Raw genomic sequence first — 23739 nt, 5'->3', positions numbered from 1 at the left:
TTCATCGGTTCCTCCCTTTTTACCCACTGTTGAGGAATTCTTTACCTCTCTCTCTCTCTCTCTCTCTCTCTCTCTCTCTCTCCCAACCCACCACATGCTCCTGTACCATCTTCTCCCACTCTCACCCCTCCAAATACATCCATCTCCTATACTCCTCTCCAATTGGTTCCCACACCTACACACGTCCCCGAGGCCACCTCCGCTGAATCGCAACCTGATCCGGCATCTCCCACTGGCAACCCGTCACCACCAACCGAATTCCCCACCCACTCCGTCATCCCCTCCACCACCTACACGTCATCGCAAACTCAACATACAATTCATACTCTCATAGTAAGAGAGTATGATTGTAAACTTGACTAGAACATGAGGAAGAGGGTAGGAGGGTATGGTGATAAATTAGACTAAAAATATTCTCATCACAAAAAGTTGAGGATTTTTGAATCAAGTTTAAGACTTTAAGCAACTCAAAAATACATAGAGTATGTTCGGTAACAAGCTTTAGCCCTTAAGTAAAAAACTCAAATCAATGAAAATTTATGTTCTTTGCTTCAAAGTAAATTGACAAAAATCCACCTTTGGTGCAAAATTTATTTCAAACTCTATGTAAAAATCTTTCTTAAACACAATTAACAAAAATGTAGATAAGGGGCCAATCCCCGTGTGTCTATAGGCTATCTGGTCAAAATTACAGTTCCATGGAAATTACATTTTAATTATATATTTCAAATTAGACCAAAACCAATCAATCATAATTGATCTTGACTTGAGCATAGAAGCCATTCATTCCATTACTACATCTGAACATGGTCCCAATCAATCGCTTCATCTTTAAATCCCCCATATTCCGATAGCTGGAGCTTGTTACGCCCCAATTTCCCCATCACCGAAAGACCTGGAAGTGGACCCCACACAAAGTCAAATACAAGAAATAACAACCTACTTTTATTAAATACTTTTTTTGCAAAAGTACATTGCTATAATCGGGTATTAAGAATCATATACCTTCCACTACTTTATAGAGAGCAGACCACCATCTCTCCCTAGGGACCTGTGAACGTTCAAGTGACTCTTCAATCTCTTTATCATGTTCCCCTTTCAAAACACCCTGAAGAGTTACAACCGCATCCTTTGTTCTTTTAAGAATATTATTATTATCATTTTCAAACTCCATATGAACAAGGTCGTTTTGAGATGAATTCAGGGTAGCAGAAAGTGCAAACTGGGCGGCAGCCGCCCACCGCGTGGAGGCCAGCCACCTCTTCTGTCCGGCCACCGCCGCCTTCTCCGCCTTGTCACCTTCCGCTTCAAATGCTAAGGTACGCAAATACTGTGCATTTGCAGCCCCTGTACTTTGTACCATTTTTGAAAATGCAGTTTGCTCATTTTGCAATAGCTTTCCTGGAGCATCATACTCAACAACCTGGAATAAAATCAAATAGGAAATCATTTACATTTTAAAAAAAATAATAATAAATAAATAAACAAAAGGGAGATATTTTATATATAATATATATACCTGACCAGCATCAAGAAGAAGGATGCGATCACAATCAATAATGGTGTTTAAACGATGAGCAATGATGATCATAGTACATGATTTGAATTCTTCACGGATTGTTTTTTGGATAAGTGCATCTGTTCTAACATCAACAGCTGCAGTTGCTTCATCAAGAACAAGAATCTTTGATCTTCGAAGCAATGCACGTGAAAGACTTAGTAATTGTCTTTGTCCTACACTGAAATTCTCTCCAGCCTCTGACACCTCAGCATCTAACCCCAAAGGATTCCTCCTAATCACATCCTTCAAGTGGGCCCTCTCCAAAGATTCCCAAAGATCAGGATCATTATGCTCATTGAAAGGGTCAAGATTGAATCTCACAGTTCCTTCATTCACAAAATATCAATCAACAAAAACTAGATTTTATCGTTATTTAATCAAATCAGGATTCAGGAAATTCAACATACCTGAAAAAAGAACCGGTGCTTGTGGTATAATCCCAAGAACTTTCCTCAAATCAGTTAACCCAAACTTCCCAATATCACAATTATCAATTACAATTCTACCCCTCTCCAATTCCACAATCCGAAACAACGCATTCAACATACTCGATTTCCCCGCTCCTGTTCTTCCAACAATTCCAACTTTATCACTTGCAGGAATCAAGAAAGTCAACCCATGGAGGACAGGTGGCAGCTCAGGCCTATACCTCAAAACAACATCCTCAAACTTTATAGAACCCTCAGAAGGCCAGCCAGGTGGCGGCCTGTTATCCTCAATAACTCCCGGAGCCTCAGAAGGCAATTCAATGTAAGTCCCAACACGTTCAACAGCATTCAAACTGTTTTCAGCTAAACTTGCAAGTCTAAGAACAGTTGTTAACAATGTTGTGATGTTTAATGCATAACTTAGAAGCAATCCCATGGTGGATGCAAATGCTTCTTGGTTTCTTGCTTTTCCATTTTGCATAACTGCAAAAGTTGCAGTTAGCCAGATCATGAGTCCACCTACTGTTTCTAACCGAATTGCTAACCAACGGTTTGCACTCATGTTGACTAATGTGAACCGGATGTTGTTGTCCATTGAGTTTCCATTGATTTTTGCCATTCGATCGTATGCTTTATATGCACGAATTGTGGAAAGACCATTTAAAGCTTCACCAAATTGTGCGTATACAGGTGATCTTGTAATGGAATCTAATCTTTTTACTTCACGTGCTGTGCTCTGAGAGAATGAATAACGATTAATGAGTTAATGATGATGAAATTTCATATTTGAGTATAAATGTAGAAATGTGGGATTTGCAAACCTGATAATAGAGATAAGCTCCATAGAAGACTAAGAGAAGTGGTAATATGGCCCATAGAGACATGGTGCTTAATAGTCCGATTAGAACAAAGGTTGACAAAAGCTGTGACACCTGTCCCAAAAACATGTTCACAAATGGGGCAACATTTCGATCTATGTCACCAAGATCTTTTGAAAATCTGTTGATGATACGCCCAAGGGGATTCGTGTGGAAAAAGACCATAGGAGCCCTCAATATGGACCCAAGCATAGCATTATGCAACTTCCTAGCAGCATGAAGACTTGTCACAATCAACCAAAAAGAGTTCACCAATGTCACCATAACCTGAAAATCCCAAATTCTAAGTTTTGAAAGAAAAAAAAAATTGAAATTTTTGTGTGATTGATTAGTAACATACTTGACCAAGTGATAGAAGTGCATAGATGAGATTATAGAATAGTGGACTGTAGTTCTTTGGGGTGCTTTCATCTGTCCAAATACTCAACCATGAGCTACTCAGTATTCTTAAAGTTTCTGTTGCAGCATAACATCCGAATAGTATAACCACAACAAACCACCCTCCTAATGCATCTTTATACCTGAAATAAATAAATAAAGTAAATATAAGTATAGATGTATGTATGTATGTATATGTAAGTGGTTTACCTCTTCAAAACATTGAAGCTGATTACACCTGTTTCGCGTTCTTCTTGTTTAATAAGAACAGATTTTGGTCCTTTCTTTTTATCATCCTTTGCTGACTCACCATTGACACCATTAGCAACAGGTTTTGATACCTTTGTATCAGTTTCTTCAATGGCTTCCTGTTCTTCCACATATTCCTCCATCTTTCCTGCATTTTCCATTAACTTTTGAAAGAGTGCACCATGCTCTGAAAGTTCCTCAAAGGTTCCCTCCTCTTTCACCATGCCTTCATGGACCAAAAGGATCCTATCCACTTGTGAAAGAAAATGCAACTGATTTGTAACTAGAACTCGTGTTTTTCCTTTTAATTCTTCTTTAATACATTTCTCAAACACCTGTCGACCCACATGAGCATCTAGAGCACTCAAAGGATCATCAAACACGAATACATCTGAGTTGGAGTATACAGCTCTAGCCATGGAAACTCTTTGTTTTTGCCCTCCACTAATATTCACCCCTCTTTCACCAATCTCAGTAAGATCACCACCCTATACCATAAAAGATCATATATAATCTCATGAGTGACTTATGCATACAAGAAATTGGAGATCGAAAATTGATGAAACATAATGATATATACTTACAGGAAGCAAGTCTAGGTCATGGTGAAGTGCAGTTACATCTATTGTCTTCTCATATCTACCAGATTCAAAGGTTGATCCAAACAATATGTTGTCACGTACCTGAAAAATAAACATATATAAATTACTAAGTTGGAATTAAGAAAAAGGAATGATATGAGTATATGACTTATGAGTATGACATACAGTTGCATTGAAGATCCATGAGACTTGTGGGACATAAGCAACAGTTCCTCTCATAACAACATGTGAATCACTGACAGGTGGCAGCTCTCCAAGCATGGCAGATACAAGTGATGTTTTACCCTCTCCTGTACTTCCCACAATTGCCACCAGACTACCAATTGGTATATCTAAGTTTATATTTGATAGTGTTGGTTTATCAGGCTGCAACAACCATAACAGAATTTGCAATTAGTCCCTACATTTTGTCATAACTTAAGTTTTAAAATTAAATAAAAAAGACACCTTTGAATCCCATGAAAAGAAGCCATTTCTAATTGAGATAGCTGGAAGCCCTGGTTCAAGAGGTGGATTTGGAAGAAGAAGTCTCTCTTCAGCTAATAGAAGATCTTCCAAACGTTTCAAAGACACATTAGCATTTACAACCTGCAAATAAAAACAATAAGAGTTAGAAGATAAAAGATAAAAGAGAAAGAGAAAGAGATGGCTTGTTCTACAAGAAACTTGTGTAAGCATATAGCATGTGGAATGAGAAGTCATGAACCTGAGTGACCATATTTGGAAGCATGAAGAGTGGAAAACGTAATACAGCGAATAAAGAAAGTGATGTGAAGGCTCGAGCAGGTGTCAGGTCTCCTCCAAATAATGTAAACAACCCAAATGAAACCACAATCACAACCACTGGAATACTATTCAAGAAAAAAGTATTCAACTGCAAAAAGAAAAAGAAATAATGTCAAAATCACAAAAAAGTATTAATTCTTTGATCATTCCTTGATAACATACCGATCCTAGCATTTGTACTCTTCGAAACCATGACAATTCATCTGTTCTAACAACTTGGACCTTTTCTTGGAAACTATTCTCCCAAGCATAGCATCTGATACAAAAGTCAAATAAAGTCAAAGATGGTACTTTAAATAATTTAAAAAATATTGGGAAGAAAGAGAGAGAGGGAGGAGAGTACTTGACAGTGTCCATGGCTGCTAAGATTTCATTCATGAGACCAATTCTCTTATCGGTTCTCTGCAGTCCTTCCTTTGACATTTTTTGCATTCTACTAATAACCAAAGTCTGTTTCAAAATGACAAATTACAAGTTATATGTATGTATGTATGTGTGTATGTATGTATGTATGTATGAGTGATTGTACCTGTATGGGGAACATAAGAACCAGCAATAATGCACCAAGGACTGAAGCAACACCAAGTTGTTGGTAGAGAAGAACCAAAGCAAGAATGATACGAAAAGGTGCAGACCACAAAGTGTGAAGTGATTGGGTTACTTGCTGTTGAAAAAGAAAAGAAAAGAAAATTAGAAAGATAATAAAAATATATATTATATAATATACGACTAAAATGGAGGAAAATGGTAATGAAACATGCCCCAAGTGATTCAGAATCGGTTGTCATCAAGTTAACTATCTTCCCAGATGCAATCTTTCTGCGACTCTCATTAGTTAGCCTCAAAGTCTTCCGGAAGACTGCAGCAATCTTTGAGGAAAAATAGGTTCAATTAGGTGTGCACAAAAACAAGCTCCAAACATCCTTAAAATATGCTAAAAAAGTAATTACCAGAGTTGAACGAAGGCGATAACCAACACGCATCACATTCTGAAAATACTGAGCCTCACACAACACACCAAGTACCTAAATGAACCAAAATAACTTTCTTAAAACATTTTACAAATTTACCCTTGGTTACTGGGAAAAAGAAAAAGTAACAAGAATTTATACCACTCCAACGAAGATTGTGAAAGCATAGATGTAACCAATCTGAGCTGGACCACGTTCTTGCATAGACTACAAATTATCCAATATTAAAAATAGTAAAAAGGGGAATAAAATCATAAATCATTGGAAATGTTTGGAAATTAATAGTAAACTCACCAATAAAAGTTGGTTCAAAATCAGTGGTCCAACAAACTGAGAAAGATCATTGCCAATCTACAAATGGATAAAAAAAAAAAAAGGAACAAATCATGTGAGATTCAAAACTATGCAAAAACAATTGAACTCAAAAGTCAAAACTGAAATATTCATTAAATACCTTCCAAAAGCCTCCCCACCAAAACCTGTAATTAAACAAAAGTTATAATCTTTTAAGAGAAACATGAATTAATATTAACAAAATTTTGTATGAGAATGTTATTCTACAAACCTTCCTCCAAGACTACGATGTAAAGCCCTTAAAAGCCATGGTTTAGGTTTGCGGAGCTCTTCTTCCCAGTATATTTGGAATCTGAAGGGCAAAAATGGAATTAGCATTTGTGGAAAAATATATATAAGTAAAAACTAGAAACTGGAAACAACAACATACTTGCTGTTAAGTGTTTCTGTTTGATCCCAAGTGTCCAGTTTCCATATATCTTTCTCTGTGAGAGGTCTTTTGTAACCTAAAAGCATGAGTGGATTCATCCAAGAGAAGAAGATGCCTAAAAAGAAACAAGAAAAGATATTATAAAAAAGATTCAAGTTGTTATAATTTGTAAAACTAAATTTCAAATTAAACCAATAAAAGGACTTACTAGAAATAATGTTGGTGCGTCTTTCTGGACAAATTTCTTCACTTCCACCAAGTTCTTCATATTCACCATCATCCAACGGGTCAACCCGTATTGGGGTGTAACCCGGATAAGGATCCAAAGTTGGAAGATACACAATCAAGCATACCCCAAAGAAAACCTACATCAGATAAAACAAATGTCTAGAGGATTCATAAATTACAAAAAGAAAAAAGAAAAAAGAAAAAAGAAAAAACTAACCTGGATGGCAACCTCACTGAAATAGAGATACAGTACATCTCTGCAAAAAACAGATTGAATTGTTATAATAAAACTTTCATATGGTGTAAATATGCAAAAATATAGTATTAAAAAACTGACCTTGTGTAATATTGGCTCACAGAAAGCACAAGGTTAAACAAGACAGCATCTCCAAGCAAAGCATAAATGATACCAAATCTCATAAACCAACGAACTTCACAAACATAAATTACGGTTTCGACCCCGAGCACAATCAACACACAGCACCATGCAAGAGTCTTGATAACTAAGGTAACAATCTGCAAAAATAAATGAAAATCTTGAAGTTTGCAACAACTTATAGCATTTATAACTGATTGGTAAATTTCACCCCTCCTTTACAGATTTTCTAACTTCCCTAATAGTTAAGTAGTTATTATTAGTATTGTTGTTGTAACTTATACCAAATGTCCTTGTTTTCAAATGTTTAAAGTAATAGGAACCTAACATGTTTACTGACTAAAAAGTAGTTATAATTACTTAATTAGCATAAAGTTCAAGAGAGGTAGGTTCCATAGCTAGTCAAATTGTAGAATATTATCAATCAAATCAAGCACAATAATGAATAATCAACCTCCTATAGTCCATATTTATAGAGTTATGTTATTATGGAAACAATATATTTACTTAATTAATATTCTACCCTAACATATGCACTTCAATATTCAAGTCTATATGAAAGAAGTGTCAAACATCTTATGAGTCAATTCAAGTTGGCAGGTGACAGAATTTCGGTAAACAGAGAATACAAAGTGTTAAGTATACTTTGCTTTAGAGAAATAAATTTACCAAAAAGGGAAAAAAGAAGACAATAATGAACTTCTCTAATCAGTTTCTCAAATCAATATTCAATAATCAACTAAGATTGTCATAAATATACATTCATATTTAATTACGTGTAACTGAAAGAAAAAATGATCTTTTTCATAAAATCACCATATATTGGTTATAACGAAAGAACAATTAAAGATAACTTATACAAACATGCCATTAAGTCATTAAGTCAATCAGAAAGGAACAAACCTCGTATGGGGCAAGACCAGTCTCTGCATCAACATTGAAAGCCGAAATCCCCATTATCAATCTGACCAAAGGCTCAGCAGTACAGTAAAGAGCCAATAATCCCAAAAAGTAATTGTAGAGATTCGACCTCAATTTGAACCTTTGCACTTTGAAATTCTTCTTCGTCACCCATATCCTGTATATGCAGATTCCCAGAAGTACCAAATGGGAAATGCCAGTAACCAGTGAATCGGTTGCACAAGGTGTGTAAGGCCCAAATTCGTTGTCCACCGCCGTCGCCCATACACCATTTTCCACCGGACGACAGTATGAGTCCACGGGATTAAACCCCATCTTCTCCGACTGAAAATGAATCCGCTGCTTCTAAATTGTATACTTCATTCGAGGTTTTTTTTTGCTTTCCTGCAAAAAACAAGCATTCCAGATCACTCCGAATCCAGAGAAAAAGTATTTAGGATATGTATGGGAACTCGAAACATACATAACTGGTGCAGTAATCAGTTCATATAGAAAAAGTCAACGGCGGCTAATTTCAATCTTATTGAATTCCTTCACACAATAGATTATACCAGATTTAGGCTTCAAACGACTGACACTTCACCGATTCCGTGAAAACTAATAAACTAATGATTGAAGAACGAGAACAGTGATCGTAATCAATCTCAGATAATATTAAGTAAGAAACGAACATGAAAAAACCCAAGAACCCATTAGTTGCAGGGACTTACAAGCGATGATATGATTGTCAATACCTATGAGATTGAGATCTTTGGTAGAAACAAAGATCCCAGCCACAGAAACGGAGCGATTGATGATGATTAGGTTATAAAGGTGATGAATTCGGCGGAGAGAAGAGAATATGATTGAAGGTTGAATGATTTATGGACCTAAGAACTGGGAGATAAAGGACAAAGGGACTTTTAACCCAGTAAACGATCGAAAGTGGGCGTCTTTTTCCTTCTGTGGTCTACACACCACTGATACTGCAATTTATGTCTCGTTATCAACGGAATCGAATGTGAGTTTCACATTTTTATTTTGATTTACTTTTCATCAAAAACTTAATAGTTAATTAATTGTAAAGTTGCTCAAAGGATATTTCATTTATATTCCAACAACTTTAATAAAGAATTATGATATATATCATTATATCGTATCATATTAAAAAAAAAATCATGTATACAAAGCGGAAACGAAATTTATACAAATCCAATTTTGATTTGGCTTGCTAGCATTACGATTAACTTTTATAAAACATGTTTGTGCTTCCCAACGAGTTGAAGCTTTTGATAAAGCATCAATCTTTCATTTCTTTCTATTAGACGATGCCGTATGGGCCAAACGAGAAAGAACGCGGGTGACGTGGCCGGAACACCGCCCCCTGCTCGTTGCAGCTCGTCGAGATTGGATCTCGTTGGCGTCACGACCGAATGAAACGCAGAAAATGGGACCGTTTGCAAACGTTTTAATTGCAACGGTTTAAAAAAAATTAACTATTAAAAGAAACCATTTACCCTATAAAAACCTACTATTTTATAAAAAAAATTCACACACTTTCTCTTCTCCTCTTTACATACTTTCAATTATCTTCAAAAAAAAATATGGATCCTTTCGACTCGTCCGATGATTCAGATGACGATATTTTCTTTAGGATAATGTATCATTATTATACTACCGACCTGCTACAACCAGACCCAACCCCGCTACTAACAAGACGTGCGATGTTAAACAGAAATCGCAAGGAAGGACACGAACATCTATATCGCGATTACTTTGTGGATAATTGTGTATAAGGGGCGAAGGACTTCAAAAGACGATTTCGTTTGAATAAGGATGTGTTCTTACGAATCGCCAACGCCTTTGAAAGCTGGTATCGTTTCTTTACTATGCTTTTATACAAAATAAATAAAAATGTACTACATGTTTCTTTAATTTTACAACATATGCAATATATTTTTAAACTGTAGTTAATTTATGTTTATGTACAATTTTTTTTTTCAATTAAAATATGATGCTAGAGGTAGACGAGGGTTTACAACGTTGTAGAAAAGTGTTGCGGCCATTCGTTTGATGGCTATGGGGGAGTCACCCGACACCATGGACGACTATATGAGAATGTCCGAAAGAACCACAAGAGAGAGTTTGTATACATTGTCAAGGGGTGTTGTTGAAACTTTTAGAGACGTGTATTTGCGGAAACCTTCGTTGCATGATTTGCAAGAATTGTATGCGGTGCATGAAGAACGCCATGGGTTTCCCGGAATGATCGGAAGCATTGATTGCACACACTGGAAAATGGAAAAATTGTCCGGTAGCATGGAAAGGGCAATACATAAGTGGTTATCACGGATCACCTTCGTTGGTTTTAGAGGCTGTCGCTTCTCAAGATTTATAGATTTGACATGCATTTTTGGGGGTTGCGGGTTCCAACAACGACGTCAACGTTCTTGATCAGTCGCCAATATTCGACGATCTTTTGAATGAAAAAACCCCAGATGCTCCTTTCATGGTGAATGGAAACGAATAAAAATATGGGTATTACCTTACAGATGAAATATATCCTCAGTATTCCACATTCGTGAAGGCATTCCGCCACCCGGTTGAAGAACGAGACAAATTTTTTAAGAGAAGATAAGAAAGAGCACGTAAGGATGTGGAACGTGCTTTTGGAGTGCTGAAGGCGAAGTGGCATATAGTCGAACATGCAACACGACCATTGGATTTAAAAACTCTACGATATATCATGTATGCAAGTATCATAATGCATAGCATGGTAGTAGAAGATAAAGGGCGGAATATTGCACACTATATCCCAACGGAGCCCAGACACGTTCAGTTTCAACCAGGAACAACAGATTATTTGCATCGCGTTGTTGACATTCAGGATGCAAATAAACACAGACAACTTCGAGAGGACTTGGCGGATTATATCTTCTGTGATAACAATAACGATAACGAATAGCGTTGTAATTTTTTTTTTTTTTGAATTTGGATGTTTTCTTTTTTTGTTTTTTGATATTATGTGTAATTTAGTCTCTATGTTAATTTTAATCTTTAAAATTTTTTATATGTTATTTATAATTTTTAAACATTATGTTTTATTTATTATGTTATATTTAAAAAATATTTGTCTATATTTAAAAAATAAATAAATAAAAAAAATAAAAAATAAATTATAAAATGGAAAAAAAGTTAGTGTCATAACAAGATACAACACCATTTCCCCACTTGGTGTTATAACACCATTGATGATGTGGCATGTGATGTGGCATCAAAATGATGTTATATCTAATTGCCCACACCTAATGCTCTTACAACATCATATTTTGAAAAATACTTTTAAAATAACTAAAAGTACAATATTGTAATTAATAAACGTTTTACACTTGATCTCATATGGTTCATATTGTAGTGCCCAAAAAAAAATCCAAACGTTTTTTAAATGCATTTTGTTTGCGATACAAGGCTAGGATCTTATGCAATTTCAACTATTTTTGTGAGACTGGGCACCCAAGGATCCGTTATAGCAGTATGCTTATAAAATATATTTCATTTGTTCACCTGCATATTTGTATAAGTAAGTCACAAAATGCAAGTTCTTTTTTCAGCTATCTATAACTCTCATATTGTAATAACTATGTTAATCCATAAGGGTAATTTTGTCTTTTTGGATTATAATGTAACGATTAAGATAGGAACTTACACTGCCACATTACTTCTCTTTTTTCATTTACACTTTTTCTTCATGATGAAACCTTTATGATGGACATGATGGTTGTTTTTCAACACTTTTTGTACGCATAATCGATTTTGATTGGGGATATCAGACTTTTTCTTCAAAGATCCATAATTTTTTAAAAACTACAGAAACCATATATTCGAAATAATAACCAATTCCAAGATTTAAAAATTCTAATATATATATATATATATATATATATATATATATATATATATATATATATATATATATATATATATATATATATGTGTGTGTGGTGAGGTTCAATAAAAAACCATTATTAAAAATGAACCAATCGTGAGCGTCGAAAATCATAATGATCAACGACCAAGAAAATGAATATATACTTGTAAATTTGACGCACATACACTTTATTATACAAAAAAAGTCACATCTTTTTTCGTTTGAATTTTTTTAGGCCATGTTTTTATCGGAAAAAAAAACGAATATACTGTTGTTCACGATTTTTCATCATTTTTTCATAGAGATCTATATTGATATATAAAAAACAATTTTTTTTCCGAAAAAACTCACTTCGTTTTGTTGTTTTTTTGCAATATTTATGCTTATTTTTATCAAAAAAAAAACTAACTATACCAAACATCTCAATTTTTTTGTCCTCTATTAATTAACATCAACATCGATTAAAAAAAACATTCATTAGTTCAGTTTAGGTTCACAGTATGATCTGGATTGTAATATTTCAAATCTTTAATACATTATTTAGTAAATTACACAAATGGTCCCTATGGTTTGGAGTAATTTGTGCGCTTGGTCCTTAGCTTATTTTTTTTAACTTGGAAGGTCCATACTATTTGTTTTTTGTTACACGATTGGTCTCTACCATTCGTTTTTCTTACGCGTTTGGTCTCTGTCTTACATAATAAAACTATTATTTACATAGAGAAAAATGGTGGGGTAGGTAAGGTAAGGTGAAAGGGGTGGAGTTGGGGGTGTGTTTATTTAAATAAATTAAAAAATTAATGGCAAAATAATATTTTTAGGTAATACAGGGACCAAGCGCGTAACAAAAAAATATTAGGAACCTTCCGAGTTAAAAAAAATAATTTATGGACCAAACGTGCAAATTACCCCAAACCATAAGAACCATTCATGTAATTTACTCTTTTTTTTAACATTCACAATGTGACGACTTACTATTTCAACTTCAACTTTTTGATCATTCACAAATTTATTTAATAAAATTTACATGTGAATTGAAATATATTTTCATGTAATTTTATAATATTTTGACGTTTTGATTACTAATAAATTAGTTTTCTAAAATTAACAAATATGTTTATTCATACTGTGAATCTGAACTGTATATAGCTTAGTTTTCAAAATTCACAATGTCAATCAGACTTACTATTATTCACACTGTGAATCTGAGCATATTCGCAGTGTGAATCTGAGTAGATTCGCAATATAAATTTGAGCAGATTCGCAATGTAAATTTGAACTAAAAATTTGTTTTTTTTATGAATTTATGTTTAAAGAGTACCAAAAAAATATGAATCTTTATATATTTATTAAATTTTTTTGATAAAAAATAGGCATTAACTTTTCGAAAAACAAAGAAATGAAGTGGGTTTTAAAAAAAAATCATATTTTATATATCAATATGGATCTCTATAAAAAGATGACGAAAAATCATGAACAATTGTGTATTCGGTTTTTTTTTCGATAAAAAAACCGAATATACAATTAAACGAAAAAAAAGAAGTGAGTTTTGTTATATCACCTTATTCTATTAATTTTATTTTTTCTTTTAATCTAATTTTATTAATTTAATATAATTAAAGTGAAAAAATTTTAAATTTGAAATTTAAAATGCAGAATTAATTATTAGTTTAAGGAAATTAGAGTGAGAAATTTAAAGTTTGAAATTTGAAATGGATAAAATGGATAATTAATAAGTTGACAACTGACATAATATGTGACATATAATATTAATGACGGGTTCTAGTATTATGACACTTGTCAATAGAAGAAATATACTTATTCATTTATTAGAATAGAAATATATATATATATATATATATATATATATATATATAATATTAATGACGGGTTCTAGTATTATGACATTTGTCAATAGAATAATATATTTATTCATTTATTAGAATATATATATATATATATATATATATATATATATATATATATATATATATATATATATATATATATATATATATATATATATGGAGTGGTTCAAATGAGAACCACAAAGATTAAAAACCATAAGAACCCACGTTAATTAATAAATATGTACACGATACTCTTATTAAGCATGTTAAAATCCTAATTTTTTTTGTCCTTTAGGTATGAAAAGGGAAAAATTGTAATTTTTAGAGTATATTATTTTCATTAATACACCAATTCATATTTTAACACAAAATTTATATAAAAAACAAAACTTAATACAGTCCATTAATGTTTAGTAGATAAAATTCACAATTTAAAATTTAAACTCTACCACAACCACCAACTACCATACGCCGACACCAACCATCTATGTCAACGCTACAACCATCATTTTTTCTAAATCATATATATATATATATATATATATATATATATATATATATATATATATATATATATATATTAATGCATTGTTTGCTTAAATATTATATTCACAATTTAATAGACCTATTAATTCACTAATTTAAAGTTTTGTGCAACAAATATACAAACTAATACATTTTTATATATTTATGCCACAAAAATACTAACAAGAAATTTTATACAAACATTCATATTTGAAAACAAAATTCATAAAAAAAAAATCACAACTTAGTACATTTAGTTCACAGTTTAATACACAAATTCACAGTTTAATAAAGTGTATAATAATGCATTGTCAACTTAAATACTATATTCACATTTTAATAAACTTATTAATTCATTAATTTAGAGTTATATGCAACAATCATAAAAACCAATACATTATTACATATTTATGCCACAAAAAATGTTAATAATAAAATTATACAAACATCCATATTTTAACACAAAAATCATAAAAAACCAAAGTTTAGTACAACCAATTAACAACTTAATATATTTAATTCACAGTTTAATACACAAATTCATAGTTTAATAAAATATATTCACATGTTAAAACTTACATCTAGTGATGTTTGGAGCCTTGGATGTTGTATTAGATATCACTTCAGACACTAATCACAATTCACACCTTAAAATACCTAAATTTACATTATTTGATAAAACAAGAAAATAAAAAATAAACATATTCTAAATTCATATTAAAACTTATTAAAATCCATGCATTTGCTGCTTAAAACTTATAAAAATTCATTTAATCACCACTAAAACTTATAAAAGATAATGCATTCACAACTTAGTACTTATAAAAAATCATGCATTCACAATTTAATACTTATAAAAAATTAATCATGTATTCACAACTTACTAAAAGTAGATTCATAACTTAATATTTTATGCAAATATTATAACAAATAAGAAAACTAAATAGATTCATAACTCAATATTTTATGCAAATATTATAACAAATAAGAAAACAAAATTGGATTCGTAACTTAATAACACTGGATTTAAAACTTAATAACAATGAATTCACAACTTAATAGCAGTTAAAACAAATATTAACAATATTAAACAACAGAAAATGAATTAAAACATCAAATTCACAGTTTAACATAAGAAAAAACAATCAAATAAAAAATCGACATACCTGATGCAAATATAGGTGTTGTTTGTTTTTTCTGAGGCAAAATGTTTGCAGTCTGCGGACAACATCTGTAGACCTCTGAAGCAGAAGAGGTGGACCAAACGTCTGTAGTCTGCAAAAAAAAGACTGTTTGTTTTTTTTAACATCTGCAGACTATTAAAATAAACTAAAATTTAAATAAACTGAATTTTTTAAACTACAAAGTGATTTTTTAATATATTTATGACTTTGTTATAAATAGTTAACACATCTAAATAGACTTTTATGTATTATTGTATAAAAATTGAAAATAAAAATGGTACAAATTAACGTATATAATTGATAAAAACCAACAATTTTGGTCGCAAAGTTATGCCTAAACATTGTAATTAGGAATCAAAGAACTTTATATATAAATGAATGAAAAAAAAAACTTCGATTTTTTGAATTAAATAAATTAAAAACGTGCAATAATTATTTTTTCTAAGAAATTAACGATGCTTTATTAAATGATATTTTATAAAATTTGGGACAAAAAATATGAGAATATATTATTATTATTATTTTATATTTATATAAACAACTTTAACGACCATTATTGTAATAAACTTTTATTTATAAAATTGTCAAAAATTCATGTTTGTGTCGGCGAACTTTTTTTTTTAAAGTATTGTAACTTTTTTTTTTCAAATTGTTTATCGCTAATAAAATTGGAATAAATATAAATTAAAAAAAACTAAAATAAATAAAGTATATGTGTTTTTTTAGGCTAGAAGATGACTGAAGATGTTAGAAGACTCTGGTCCACATCTGCGCCAAGAAGAGGGCGTGCATACATTTTTAGGTCTGCAGTCTTCAAAAAAGACAAACAGTCTGCGAAGGCTAATGTTTGCGCTTGGTCTGCGCCGTGAAGACAGAAGATGTCAGGAAGATCTGCGGACAAAAAACATACACCACCATAGTGTTGTTTTAGTAAAGATTAGAGAGAAAAAGATGGAGGTGAGTTAGCGGTGCTTCACCAGAGCGGCAAGGCAACAATTGTGGTGGCAATTAATGTCTGTCTCATATTTGGTCCGTCAATCTCATCGGAGCTCGTAAATCTGGAGGCATAAATGATAGATCCATAAGTGAAAATCATAGATCTGTCGTCGAAGTTCATAGATCTAACGTCGTAGATTGTAGATCTGGATTGAACTACTTCAAATCTGATGAAAACAAAGGGTTTTGGAGGTTGACAACATACATCGACATTTAGTAGAGGATGTGGCGGACCAAATCTGAACATATTTGGTGGTCTTTAATGGAGATCGAGAGAGAAAAAAAAGATAGAGGCAAGATAAAGATGTGTCATCGAAGCTCACAGATCTGAACATCAGTAGTGGAAAAAATCGTACATTTCACCAATCGTCATAGCTAGTAGATCTAGCATAGCAGGTCATAGGAGGAGGAGTTGGTGGAGTAGATCTGATGTGGTGGTGGAACCATCGTTGGACACCAAAAAAATAAACCACAAACTCTAGATCTACACTTGAAATGCATCAAACACACCGGTTCTGATGCAAATCTACACTTGAAATGCATCAAACACACCATATCTGATGCAAATCTGGTGGTGTTTCACCAAAAAATGAAGAGAAAAAGATGGTGCCGGACTACGACAATGAAGATAGCCTGAAGTGACAACGGTCTATGGCGGCAGCGACGATCTACGATGGTGGCGCCGGTAGGTGGCGGCAATGGTGGTAGTTGGTATGATAGACGGAGGGTTTGTGTTTGAGCTCTTGAAGGTGAATGAGAGTGTTTGGATGTAAGAAAAATGACCATATCTTATTTTGTAGTCTAAGTTTGCATTTTGATGTTAAGTTAAAACTTAGAGGTTCTTATGGTTCCTAATCTTTAAGGGTCCTTATTTGAACTTTTACCTATATATATATATATATATATATATATATATATATATATATATATATATATATATATATATATATATATATATATATATATCAAGTGGAAGGTATAGTGAGTTTCCCAAAATACCATATACGAATCAATGAAGTACCTAAAAAATATTTATAATCAACCGAGTATGCACGAAGCTCAGTGAGTTTCCCAAAATACCATATACCGCAATACATATACATACATACAATCATTGGCTCACTATCTGCCAATAATATGTGTATTTTAGACTTATGTCCCAACCATTTCGTCTTCAACATGAGTCTACATGTACTTACGACCTACATGTCATTTATGTTGGATTAGTGTCTAAGTCCATAACTATTTTGGTATGTACTTGACCCGATGGTGCATGGTCCTTTTGGGTTGCCTTCACCAAAGCAACTTGATTGGAGAAATAAATAGAGAGAGAGGTTATTATGATTTATTAATATGTTATAAGAATAATATATTAAAGGAGAAATCATATTTGTTTAATTAATATTGGTCATAATTAATTAAGAATTAATTTTGTGATCAAATGTAATTAATTAAACTAGAGGGGCTGAATTGTAATTATGTGATAGTTACAAAATAGGGTAAGGATTATCCTAAGGATAGGTTGGACGAATTTGAGGTGATAAGGCCTTAGAATTCGACCATGATAAGGATTCAAGGCTTATCTTATGGGTTGCTTGGTGGGCAAGCAACTAGATAAGGATAAGGACTGAAACCCTATCTCTACACCTATATATAAACACCCCTTTGGCTCATAATTCGTCCAGACCTTCCCAAGGCATCTTAGGGACGAATTCTTATACCTCTCCTCTCTCTTTATACCTTCTCCATTTGCTCTTGGTGATTGTGAACCATTAGAGGAGTGACACTTGTGACTCTAAGCCTTCCAAAGTCAATACAAGGAGATTTGGGATTGTTATTTCTACATAACAATCAAGGTAATATTATAAACCTATTCTTATGTTAATATGATTACTTATATGCTAGAATTAGGGTTTTATTATGTGTTCATAATGTTGTGTATCTAATAGTGAAAACATAGATCCAATGCTAGGGTTGCATGTACACATAGGATTGTTTGTATAAAACCCATCAATTTCGTCAACACGGGTCTATGTAAAATGGGTGTTACAAGAGTCGACATTATTTTCCACGTCCATAACAAATGATATAGGGAGGGTCTGGTTGTTCTCGTCCATATCTTTGACCCCATTAAGGTCCTGTTTGATAATTGTTGTCTTGAAAAGTGTTGTTTGGGAAAGCTTTTTGATTGGGAAAGAAACCATGTTGTGTAACATCCCGAAATAAGGTATGATTATCATTCTTGAAACTTTTTCTTAAATGTCAAAATTAGTCCCTAAAAGAAAATTGTTGGCAAGAGTAGTACGTGGGGTGTACGCATGGGTACGTGCAACATACTCATACGCCATGCATTATCACGAAGGACCACCTACTACGCTGGGTGTACCCATGGTACGCTGGGCGTACTAAGCTCCGATGCAAAACCCTAATTTGGAGTTGATCCATGTATAACGAACATCATGGCTTCATTTGTAACATCCATAAAGTATGATCCAAAATTTTCATTTCTAAATTAAATAAAACGGTATTCCAAAACATTATCCATACAACCCAAATGAAAATAAATAAATCGACATCGTAACAATCAGAGTGATATCTCAAAAGCGAAATCAATGTGGTGTGTGCGATGCAGTCAACTCGAGTTCTTCCCCTTGAAACCAGAAGTACCCGAAACATAAACTGATAACCGTAAACACAAAGCTTAGTGAGTTCCTCAAGATACCTCATACCATACATATCAAACATATAACGGGGCCCGCCCGTCATCGGTCCCCAAGTAATTTAGATTCTTGATTATGGGTCATGATTCAATTATTAATCGGATATTATTGATGATGATAGTGCGGGGATTTTTCGTATCAGTAAACCGAGAATTTATCTGAGAGATTCAGCAGTTTGAGGTGAGTTTCCTCACTATGTTTAGCAGGTTGAAGGCACCAATGCCAGCCCATGTTTTATTATGATTAGGATGTTGGTTGTTTGTGTGACTCTGCATGTATGTTTTGTGATATGTTTATCGGGCGGGGCCTGATGATTATATTGTATGCTATTTATCTTTGTGATTTTTGCATGTGTTTATATGTATACCGAGTGAGGCGTGTTGACCGAAAGATCTCTTCCGAGCGGGGCTCAATGTCAGGCGGGGACCGATGACGGGCGGGGCCCATTATATGTTTGATATGTATGTATGTGGTATTTTGAGGAACTCACTAAGCTTTGTGTTTATTGCTTTTAGTTTATGTTACAGGTACTTCTGGTTCGAAGAGGAAGAGCCCGGGATGAATGCAATGCACACACCATGTTGTTCTGCATTTTATATTACTCTGATGTACTTGGATGTTTATTGATTCACTATGGTTTCTATGATGTTGTTTTGGATAATGGTTTTATTAATTTAAAATCAAAATTTTTTAGTCTTAATTTTTGGGACGTTACAAATTATAGACAAAAATTTCATTTTTAATTCATTTCAGAACATTTAGTAATCATGTCAAAACAACCAAAAAAGCATCATAGTGAAATAATATCAGAGTACAAATCTCAAAATCACATAATGCGGAAAACATGGGCGAATGCAGAGCGATCAAGTCGGACCATTCCCTTTCGAGCTGTAAGTAACTGAAACATAAACTGAAAACTATAAGCACAAAGATTAGTAGGATCCCTCAAAATACCCCACACCACACACACACACACACACACATATATATATATAACAGTCAATCATAACAGGGTCTATTTCAACCCTTTTGGTCTCTTTCAACCGATACTAGGTCTATTTCAACCCCTTCAGCCTCTTTCAACCGGTATTGGGTATATTTCAACACTTCGGTCACTTTCAACCGGTATTGGGTATTGGGTATATTTCAACCCCTTCGGTCTCTTTCAACTGGCACTGGGTATATTTCAACCCATTCAGTCTCTTTCAACCAGTATCGGGTCTATTTCACCCCTACAACTAGCATATAACCATAACAGTAAGAGTAACAGAGACATCAAGCATATACATGCATAAAAGGTAATGGTCACGAAGATAATCATCATCCTATAAACATAATATAGTGGGTCGACATTGGTGTCTTTGACCCACGGGTACATTGAAGGAAACTCACCTCTTGATTGATAATCAACTGTTGTTGCTCTCACGGTCAACTACACCAGTGCTACACTACACCTAGATAATCATACAAGGCAAACCTTTAGTCTACCCTTCAAAACCAAGAGTTGACCAAAACTCAACTCTGATCAAAAGTCAACGCCTAAGGTGTACGGTCAACATTCCATCAGTTCACCCTCACGTCGTGACCTGTTCTTTGGTCATGTCGTGAGAATGGACTTGACGCGACCCCACTCAACGAGTCGACTCAGTCACAACTCATCCAACCAGATTCCTCAGATCTGGACAACCTCATTTCTCACGTCGTGAGATATGTTCTGACCAACTTTGAGCATAAAGCTCTTAATCCTTTAAGACATTCATTGGGACCTTCTAAAGGACCTTCCTCGACCCTAAGGACTATAAAAATCGTAGCTTTTCAGTCATGCATGTCCAATGCACGACTAAGATACTAGCTAGGTCAGGAAAGGTAATAAGATCAAGACTCATGCTTGGAGTCTAAAACCAGCACCAAAACTCAGATCCAAAGCCTTATATACAGAAGATGTCTCAATGATCCATAAGCTGCCAACTTTATGGATCCCATGCATGCTACACCACCTAACCATGCAAGGAAAGCTCCCAAAATCTAGATCTAGCATGCAAGAGGCAAAAAGGTAAGAGCTTCATGACTTACAAAGGTCCAAAAGCTCAACAAGACCAAGAGGTAGAAGCTAGATTGCCAAAATGAAGCACCACATGAGTCCTCTTCCACTTCAATGGACCAAAAACCACCAAATAAGCTCTTCAAGGTCACCAATAATGGCCAAAGGTCTCAAGGAGGTCGAATCTAGGGTTTTCAGGAGGCTAGAGAGTGAGAGAGGTTGAGGATGGGCAACTATAGTTCTCTCGTTCCGTTAAATACTCAAAAATTAGGGTTTTGGGTCATCAAGCATTGCTCACGTCGTGAGGTTCAAGAATGCTGGTCAAATGGTCCATGGTCACTCATGTCGTGAGACCTCCTCCCAAAATGCAAGAATTCAATAATTTAAGTACCTTAAGGACTCGGATGCTAGACATTAAGTCTTCAGTTGATCCATATTGTAAAACGGGTGTTACAAGAGTCGACATTATTTGTCATGCCTAGACCAAATGATATAGGGAGGGTCTGGTTGTTCTCATCCATAGTAACTGCTACGAACATTGTTTTTAGATAGTCTCTCTTAGTCGGACACTACCTATAAAAATGATAGACAACAAACAACATATGAATGCATTGATTGGTATTTTTTTTGAAAAACAAAACAATTAGTTATAGAAACTTTATAAATTTTAAATAAACAATTCAAATATGGAACAAAATAATTTTACCACACATCCAATAGCCACAAACATAGCTGGAAACGATCCATAACATTGATTTTGATGTTTGTGTAACTATGGGGGTTCATCCACCGAAGGCCGTGCTTGTAAACAAACATGTTGGTAAAGTTTTATTTGCACTCATTATTAAAGAAACTCATCTTCAAACAGTTATAATAGAGAATTATGGATGATCCGAAGTGTGTGACTAACTAAACGAGATAACATTTTATATAGGGACAACATATCTAATTTTTTGGGGTCTGGAATGTGTGTTCGGAATGTGTACCCGTGACTCGGAAACGTCAGTTCTATGTACAGTATTGACTATCGTACTCCGGAATAGACCTTGTCCGTCCAGAATGTACGAAGTCAGATTCCGAACCCGATACCTACCAACCATCACCAACTCCGGAATGAACGTAACTATTCTCAACTACTATTCTAGAATACACTTTTTCAGTCAAAAACGTATGTGTGTCAGATTCTGGACCCGAAATCTACCAACCACCGCCCATTCCGGGATGAACTCACTTACTCCTGAATACTATATTCCGGAGTAAATAATCATTTTACAAAATTTTTAAAAAAATGGGTTATTGTTATCAAAATGTATGTATAGATTAGATTACTCAATTTTCCTATTTTTTTATATTTAAAAAGGCTACCAAGTTTATAAAACAAAGATCGTAGTTCTTAAAAAAAAATCAGAAAAGGGTAAAAATTGTATACGTACTCTTTCTATATATTATTAAAATATCTTGAACAATTAACTACATTACCAAATTTTGCTGGGTCAATGAATTTTACAAGCTGTAAAAATCAGTTGCGTCACTGCTTATGTAATCAATATAAAATCCAAAATTTTATGAGGGTTGCTGATGTATTTCTTTGTTTGGAAAAGATAGGGTGCTAAAGTTGTTCAAGGAACTGGAACTCTAAACAAAATTTATGAATGTAGGGTCAAACTTTAAATGATTATTATTTTATTTTGGGACGAAAAATCATTAATTTTATATTTTATATTAAATACTTTATAGACGAATGTCGTTTTTGAAAACTATAAAGAAAACGACCGAATCGTGCGCAGTCATGTTAATTTTATTAAAAAAGTTCTAAGATTCAAAAACATGGCCCAATACCTTTGACCAAGATTGGAACAGTTTTATTTTTTATTTTTTATTATTTATTTATTTATTTATTTATTTTTATTATATAAATCTAATTGAGGTAGGGATGGGCTTGAAACTTTTAAACCCGGTTTGGATTCGGAACTAGTTAGAAGTGGTATATGTTAAACTAGTTCGGGCATCGCTGTTTAGGGGTGGCAAATTGGGCCATCGTGTCGTGTTTTTGTCTGACACGACACGTTTATGTAACACGAAAATGACACGACACGATCTCGAGTTTTTTTTAACTAACACAAAAACGAACTGATTAAAAACCGACAAACACGACACGACACGACAAATATAACATGAAATAACAATTAATGTATTTAATTAATATTTATTCATGCATAACACGAAAAACACGACAAAAAATGTTAAATCGTGTCAATTTCGTGTCAAATTTTGAACACGAACACGACACGACACGCCGTCGTGTTTTTTATACTTGACACAAACACGATATGAACACGAATTCGAATTTCAGTTTCGTCTCAATTTCGTTTCGTGTCGTGTATTTTTGTCATATCGTGTCATCAACTGTCACC

General features: G+C 33.6%; 1 protein-coding gene across 6 annotated transcripts; it reads right to left on the bottom strand.

Annotated features, from left to right (window-relative positions):
• Nucleotides 1-526: 526 nt before the first annotated feature.
• On the bottom strand, nt 527-9055 carry LOC111880690 (ABC transporter C family member 2). 6 transcript variants are annotated; one of them, XM_052765517.1, is made up of 27 exons: nt 8813-9055; nt 8566-8707; nt 8085-8486; nt 7143-7321; nt 7023-7062; nt 6786-6942; nt 6578-6692; nt 6419-6499; nt 6308-6332; nt 6148-6204; nt 5995-6060; nt 5833-5907; nt 5640-5751; nt 5412-5542; nt 5226-5332; nt 5045-5138; nt 4803-4970; nt 4544-4684; nt 4262-4462; nt 4079-4177; nt 3456-3982; nt 3208-3388; nt 2811-3134; nt 1969-2725; nt 1520-1887; nt 1006-1423; nt 527-895 (listed from the first exon to the last, which is right to left on the bottom strand). In XM_052765517.1, the coding sequence occupies exons 3-27, from the start codon at nt 8415-8417 to the stop codon at nt 795-797; spliced, it is 4857 nt and encodes a 1618-aa protein (XP_052621477.1). In that variant the 5' UTR covers nt 8418-8486; nt 8566-8707; nt 8813-9055; the 3' UTR covers nt 527-794. The 6 variants fall into 6 exon arrangements, with proteins under 6 accessions (XP_052621477.1, XP_052621478.1, XP_052621480.1 ...); XM_052765518.1 differs by having other exon boundaries at nt 8566-8633; XM_052765520.1 differs by having other exon boundaries at nt 8837-9055.
• Between the last annotated feature and the right edge of the window lie 14684 nt (nt 9056-23739).

Source organism: Lactuca sativa, chromosome 7 (assembly GCF_002870075.4).
Source record: "Lactuca sativa cultivar Salinas chromosome 7, Lsat_Salinas_v11, whole genome shotgun sequence".
In the NCBI taxonomy this organism is placed as follows: Eukaryota; Viridiplantae; Streptophyta; class Magnoliopsida; order Asterales; family Asteraceae; genus Lactuca; species Lactuca sativa.
Note: the sequence above shows the minus strand (reverse complement) of the source record. Positions and strands in the feature narration are given on the sequence as shown.